The 7,696-nt window shown below is 30.0% G+C and overlaps 1 protein-coding gene and 1 long non-coding RNA gene across 3 annotated transcripts; both read left to right on the top strand.

The window, feature by feature from the left end:
- Nucleotides 1–1,286: 1,286 nt before the first annotated feature.
- On the top strand, nt 1,287–2,866 carry LOC145008569 (uncharacterized). Of its 2 annotated transcripts, XR_013663545.1 has the most exons (3): nt 1,287–1,628; nt 2,112–2,298; nt 2,511–2,866. It is a non-coding gene; the product is annotated as an uncharacterized LOC145008569 (long non-coding RNA). The 2 variants fall into 2 exon arrangements; XR_013663544.1 differs by lacking the exon at nt 2,511–2,866 and having other exon boundaries at nt 2,112–2,440.
- A 1,204-nt stretch (nt 2,867–4,070) lies between these two features.
- LOC145011284 (actin-depolymerizing factor 5-like) lies at nt 4,071–6,406 on the top strand. Its single transcript, XM_078969978.1, has 3 exons — nt 4,071–4,218; nt 4,336–4,595; nt 5,879–6,406. Exons 1-3 carry the CDS (start codon nt 4,198–4,200, stop codon nt 6,027–6,029), a joined length of 432 nt encoding a protein of 143 aa, XP_078826104.1. The 5' UTR covers nt 4,071–4,197; the 3' UTR covers nt 6,030–6,406.
- Nucleotides 6,407–7,696: the final 1,290 nt, after the last annotated feature.

Genomic DNA, 7,696 nt, shown 5'->3' with positions numbered 1-7,696 from the left:
TTATTAACATTTTTTATAAAAAAGTGTAATATGTTTGTTAAACGTGAATATCATTAATATAGATTTGGTAAACATAGGCTACGCTGAGACCGTCTCACAACGTTGCCGAGAACGATCGGGTTATTTCACATTTGATTTAATTGTAATTATTTCGAGTTATTTTTTTTTTGTTTTTAGCAGTGTTGTAAAAAATCACAACTAGGTCCCGATTAATCTTAGATTAATCCCTAAGTGCAACCTAACCGTTTAGAGGCCCTTGCGTTGTGATTTTTTACAACACTGCTAAAAAGAAAAAATATCGAAATAATTAGATTTAAATCCAATGTGAAATGATCTGGTCGTTCTCAACAACGTTGTGAGACGGTCTCAGCTTTGCATATGTCTACCTAATCTATATTAATCATATTCACGTTTAACAAACATTTTAAACTTTTTTTATAAAAAAAATGTTAATACATTAGTTTACAAAAAGAATAATTATACAACCTTATATAGTTGAAAAATGTATTCGAACATAACGTCAAATAAATAAATAAATAATATTCGAATAAAACGTCAAAATAAAAAACATTAATAAATTTATTTGAAGAAAATGTCAAAAAGATTAGAAAAAATAATTTGAGCGTAACGTTAAAAAATGTTACCATATATATATATATATATATATATATATATATATATATATATATATATATATATATATATATATATATATATATATATATATATATATATATATATATATATAACATCAAAATAAAAAAACATTAATAAATTTACTTGAAGAAAATGTCAAAAAGATTAGGAAAAATAATTTGAGCAAAACGTTAAAAAATGTTATCATATATATATATATATATATATATATATATATATATATATATATATATATATATATATATATATATATATAATAAATTTAAACAAATTTAAATCCTTAAATATATAATTAAAATAAATAAAAATATAATAAATAATAAAGAAAATTACATAAATGATCCCTGTGGTAGAAATATATTACATAAAGCGTCCTTATGCATGAAGGGCAAATATATGTCATTTCACATAGGATTTAACTGAAAAAGTTAACGCCATTTGTCAAAAAGACCGTTTTTGCAAGATTTTGAAACCACAGGGACCATCTGTGTAAAGAATTCGTCATTGGTCGATTTTGTCAACCATGAGGACCGTCTATATAATTTTGTATATAATGTATTATATGATACAAAACAATATAGCTAAGCTTATATACCCTTTATATATATATAATTTTAGGGTATCCTACTTTCCTTCCTCAATCACACTTCACACATACAGCTTCAACCTTCACGTCGACTTCTCAGTTCTCTCACAGTCCCACCCAACTGACCCAAGATTCCAAGACCCAACGCCGACCATTCTTGTCATTAGCTTCGTCGACGACACAGTCACCGGCCACTGGTTACCTTCAGCTTACCGACGCCCTTCCACCTGGCGACGCTCTTCCGCAGTCTTCACGACCTTGTTTTTGCAGAAAATTGATGTTGAAAATCGACTTGACAGTCGACTGTGTGTTCAACTTCGTGTATACTCGACAGTTGACTTCGTGACTTCACATCCCTTCTTTAAAATCGAACTGAGACTCCCTGGTAAGTGGTAATTTACCCTATATTTTCCTCTCTGAAGTTTTTAGTAATTTATCCTGTGCGTATTCAATTCATTCTGAATATATGATACTATTGAGAGTTTGAGACTATGGTTATGACAATTTATGATATCTGAATTGATAATTTGATACTTTGAGGAGTATGACTTCTGATATATGTGATGTTGCTGTGTAATTTATGATAGTTTTATGATATCTATGATGCTGCTATGATTTTTGATATTTGTCATCTGTGTAATTTGTTGAATCCGATGTTGCTCTGAAAATGTTGATTAATCTGATGTTGCTATGAAAACGTTAATCTGAAAATGTTGTTGGATCTGATGTTGCTCTGAAAATGTTCCTGAATCTGGTTTTTGTAATCTGAAAATGTTCCTGAATCTTGTTTTTGTAACATATTATTCTATTAGTAATCTATTATTCTATTAGTTATGCTGATTTCTATTTTTGTGTGAACCATTTTTAGATTTTTGTAATCATGTCTTCAGCAGATCCGAATCAACCCAATGATTCAAACACGGTTAATGATATCGTCCGGTTCTACAGTTGATTGTAATGAGAAACAAATGAAATTTAAATCTCCAATTTGGCGTCATTTCACCTATGAAGATGTTAATGGAACCGCAATGGCTGTTTGTAAGTTTCGTAGAAAGGTAATTGCATATATTTGTAATGTTGGATTTGTTATATTTTATATTTGTATGTTTGTTGGATTTGTCGTTTTGTAATGTTGGATTTTCAATTTTTTAGTTGCTAAAAAACAAGATTTTAAATTTATGTAAAATTGTTTTTTTAGCCCAAAATATAGCAATTTTTATTAGCAAAAAGTTAACTTTAAGCCTAAAAAATGGGGGAACGGGGGCAGGATCGGGGGTGATGATTGTATTGGGGGGTAGTATCAGAAGCTATGTAAACATGGGATTTGGGGGCGTGGGCGTGGGCGTGGGCAACTATTTCTGTTCCCGTTTGGTCCTGTTGAGATCCTTAATTTCGAAGTTGGAGAAGCACTTTGGAGCGAAGATTTGAAGAATCAAAAGCTAAAGCATTAGGAGTACAAATGAGTTTGCTTTATGATCATGTTTAGCAATTCATTTTTGTTGTTTTAATGTTTTTATTTACTGATCATTGGGTAATACTCTTTACTTCCGATTCGATGTAGAAGAAACCTTAATACTTTGGTTTGATTTGTTTGTTGGATTTATAAAGTTTGATTATTTGTTATGTTTGTTAATCGCTTACCTTAATTGCCTACAACTGAGTGTTATATAGTCTAGATGGCCAATATAATTATATTAATTTGTATCTTAATTATTTTATGACAATAATCTGGTAGCACTAAAGATGGACTGCTAAAGTTAGATTATATAATTGTGAATTTACATGTGGAAGAGACCATTAGATGGCGAGGCTATCCTTCAATTGATTTTCAAATTATATCAAGTCTTTCGTAATTTGAATATTTAGTTAGCTAATTGCATGATCAATGTGTTAATTGTTTTATAATTAGTTAAATGAACCAAGATAACTAATCATTATAAGAATAAGTAATTAACAATATAAATATATTTCAATTCTAATAAATTACATATAAAAAAAATACTGGATCCGTTCCAAAATTATTGTCTACGTTTGACTTTTTAAGTTTTTTTTTTTAAACTTTGACCTTAAATAATTTATTTTTTATTATATAATTTTTTATGCAAGATATATGAATAGATTGCCTTTTAAATGTATTTTTATTGTTATAAGGGGGTGTTTGGCTTAGCTTTTGAGTGAGTAAAAATCCTTTTAGAAAAAGATTATAGGCCAAAGATGTTTGGCAAAGGACTTCTAAAAACTACTTTTGGATTTTGCAAAGAAAAAAAATCAATTTTTTGGAAAAGTCATGAAAATCTGATTTTTTGTAACTTTTCCAAAAATATATTTTAGCCTCTAAAAAACTAAGCCAAACACCCCTTAAGTTTCATAAAACATTATATAATACAAATAAAGTTATTTATGGTTAAAGTTGATATACAAATACTTTAAAAATCAAACGTGAACTCTTAGAACGGAAGGAATATGAGATTTAAAATCTAAATGAAAGTATTTTATCTTCTTTGTCTCTAAATTAATTTCCAATTTTGTTAGATATGACTTTGAATGATGATTGTTGCGACAAATTAACAAAAATCACCTTAAGTTATAAGCTATAAAATTTAGTTATAAGTTTTAAAGAATATAGATATCTCACTAGTTAATTAAAAAAAATTAAAAAAATGATTAATTTTTTTTATCGAAACATATAATTCTTGCAATAAATAAGTTATTAAACCGCTTGTACTCTACAGGCTTCAAATTTTTATCACTTAAAAGGCAAAGTTGTAATTAACTCCAACTACAATGGCATTTGAGTGATGAAATATTTATATAAACTCTACACACACATTCACAATACCACGCGCCATAATTCCATTCTACCCTCCTTTTTTTTTCACACGCTACCGCCACCGTAAACCACACGCTTCCCACTCGAACCACCGTAACCGGCGGCAGAAAAAACAATCACCGCCATGGCTATGGCTTTCAAGATGGTATGCATCGACAACTATCTCTTTAACTTTCCAATTACACTTCAATCTATATCTGTTTTTATCATTTTGCAATTGAAAATGACTTACTAATTGGCGGCTGAGTTATGGTGGTTGCAGGCAACTACGGGGATGTGGGTGGCGGATGAGTGTAAGAACTCGTTCATGGAGATGAAATGGAAGAAGGTTCATAGGTATATAGTGTTTAAAATCGACGAGAAATCGAAGCTGGTGACCGTCGATAAAGTTGGTGGCGCCGGAGAAGGATATTCCGATCTGACTGCCTCTCTGCCTGACGACGACTGCCGTTATGCGGTGTTTGATTTCGATTTCGTCACCGTCGACAATTGCCGGAAAAGCAAGATTTTCTTTATTGCATGGTTCGTTGCTCTTCCCTATACTTTACATATATAAAATTATGAATCACTCCTTAAATAACATTATATTTAATTTCATAATTATTGTCTATTAAAATTTTATCTTTTAAAACCACAAATGTAGATTTTAGAAATTAGTAGGCTAGTAGGCAGTAGCAACTAATCACTCCTTAATTAAGGTTTTTTATCATACTAAAAAACGTTTTAGTATGTGAATAAAGATTAGACATTTTAAAGTCATGACATTTTTTTGTCGAGTTTTTTAAAATAATCATTCTAGAAAAGCTTCAAAAGAAATCTAAACATCATCAGATTGTAAGCATAATCGAGCTTAGATTTTTATTTACTCATCAAAATCATGATTATATTAATGTGGTTCATTAAAATGTTATGATTAAGGTTCCCCACAATGATTCTAATATAAATTATTTAACAAAAACTTAATTCAAAATAGTATTTTACCAGGACAATCATCAATTATATTTAGAGAAACTTAATCTTTGTCATAATAAAGGTATTATTTTTATTATTATTAATCATAATAAAGTACTTTTATTTCTTTATGTTGTGTATTGTACTTTAAAATTGAACTTAATTACAACAATGTTGTTCCAATTGCAAACCAATTTTCACTTTGATTAACTAAACATAGTTTACAAATCGGTAGCTTGTTCAATGTATAATGTATTAATTAGAAAAAAAAAACATAAAGAATACAATCTTATATTTAAAAGAAATAAAAATATAATACTACTATATGATAATAATTAAATAATAGTAATAATAATATCATAAGTGAGCGTCTAGATATAGAATATAATAGACCCTTTCTATTTCGTAATCACGAAATTTAATTCTTAGCTGATTAAGTTTATCTTTTTTGTTCTTAATATAATGACACAACCATCTACATCTTTTTCTATTTATGGGTATTCATCCGATATATTTAAAATGGTATTTGATAAGGATAACAAAGATTAATGATATAAACAGAAGTATTGTAACAGTTATGATGAGTGGGTGGAAGTAGTACAACTCTTTACTAAAAGACAATAACTTTAGTGAATTTGGTGTCACACATTTGACTTTATATAAAGAGGTGCAAATGTATGGATAGGAAAAAAGACAATTGACTTGATTGCAATGTTGGTATGCCACTCTAATTATTACATATTGGATTATTATATTTATCATAATTATAACTAATTGGAGTTGATCATGTTAATAGTATACTTTCCATGATTATAAAGTTTCTATGAATGTCTCTATGATTATTTTGATTATAGGGCTCCAAGTGCATCAAAAATAAGGGCAAAAATGTTGTATGCAACATCTAAGGATGGATTGAGAAGAGTATTAGATGGGATTCACTATGAAGTCCAAGCAACAGATCCAAGTGAGATGGGGTTTGATATCATTCAAGATAGAGCCAAATAGTTTCAAACAAACAAGCATCATATCTCACACCCCACCCCACCCCACCCCACCCCACCTACCCAACATTATATATAGACTAATAATCACCCCTACTCATATCATCATGTTTTTAGCATCTTTCAAATGGGTAGAAGTCCCTTTTTGGTATCGAGATGATTAAAGGCAAAACAATGAGGTTATAATGACTTTTATTTCATACGGTAAAAGATATAGGTTTCATTGAATCGTGATGATGCAACCTATGTAATTGACTATCTAATGTTTGTTGAAAAAGGTTTTTTTTTTTTTTTTTTTTTTTTTAAATGATTATATATTTATCAGGTTTTTGTTTTCTTTTGTATCCTGTACCTTTTGGTAGTAGACTACTTGAGTGTGAATGTTTCTAGATGCGTAGAAGAAATCGCCTAATATTAGCAAGAATTGTCATACGAATCTTTCAAGTTTCAACATCAAACCTTTCTTTTTTAATCATAGTTTGAATTGGCCAAATGCCCGATTTAAACTACTTACCAAGCCAAAATATCTAACTTTAATGGGTACTAGATTATTTCATCCGGTAAACTTTCTCACGTCACCAACAAAATTTTTTTGATAAAATTCCTAGTCGAGGACACAAAAAAAACTTCTCATAGATCAAGATCCCAAAACCACATATCATTCTCATGATCATAGAGAATAACCGACTCCATATTATCTATTAAAGTGATCCATTGTTGTTCCTCAAACACCAACCCAGACAAGAACTCGACCACACATTCAAAGGTACATGAGAGCTAACTGTATAGCTTTTATCCATCTCCAAGGCATAGATCTAATAAATCGAGATTTAAAGGGTACTTCTTGCATCTACTTATCATCCCAAAGGCCAGCCGCTAGTACTTGACCATTACCAATATTTTTTATACAAAACGAGCCGAGATCCTCAAAACTCTCGATCTTAGTTGGAAAGAAAACATTAGATATTGAATCAATGACCATTCAAAAACTCCGAAGCCATAATATGACTGAATTGACCATTTTCATCATAAAGTGCTTTAATAATTTAAATTTTACCCATAAAACATTATGATCTTCAAAGAATAACCATTTTCATTTGAGTAAAAGGATTCTACTCTAGAAAATGAGTGTCCAATTCCCAACCATTTTCAGAACATGTTCACAATATCTAGCCATAACTTTGTTCCATTTCACCCTAGTTACTTTTTTTTTTTGGCAAGATCACCTCCCAAAAAATGGTTTCTGAGAGACTATAGCATCTTGATTACCATATTCAGGGCGCAGAAAAATGACAATATAGTAAATCCCAATACTCCCAAAAACCGACTTAAGGAGGGTAATTTCGTTCATCTTGCAGGAAATTTTGCAACATCTCCTTGTAACGTTCTCATGCATCCAGGGGCGGACGCAAGAATACATAGTAGGTGTTGCCGATATTAAAATAGGTATTGTCGATGCAGGATAAATAGGTAAAAAAAATCGAAAACTTTTCCACTACGGATAGAAAAAGTTGGTGTTGCGGTGCCACACCGGAACATCTACTAAAACTGTCCCTGCATGCATCATATAATGTTTTTCGTCTCGTTAAAAATTTTGGATTTTTATCTTCATGTTTGCTATCTTGGAAGGTGGGTTGAATTGTTTATAAACCGACATTTAACTGCCTTCAT

Source organism: Lactuca saligna, chromosome 8 (assembly GCF_052625555.1).
Source record: "Lactuca saligna cultivar CGN05327 chromosome 8, ASM5262555v1, whole genome shotgun sequence".
Taxonomy (NCBI): Eukaryota; Viridiplantae; Streptophyta; class Magnoliopsida; order Asterales; family Asteraceae; genus Lactuca; species Lactuca saligna.
Note: the sequence above shows the minus strand (reverse complement) of the source record. Positions and strands in the feature narration are given on the sequence as shown.

Excerpts from the sequence above, each read along its gene's own strand:
- LOC145011284 (XM_078969978.1), top strand. The coding sequence starts at position 4,198 with ATGGCTATGGCTTTCAAGATG. Across the intron at positions 4,219-4,335 it reads TGGCTATGGCTTTCAAGATG|GCAACTACGGGGATGTGGGT; the intron begins GTATGCATCGAC and ends TGGTGGTTGCAG. Across the intron at positions 4,596-5,878 it reads AAGATTTTCTTTATTGCATG|GGCTCCAAGTGCATCAAAAA; the intron begins GTTCGTTGCTCT and ends TTTTGATTATAG.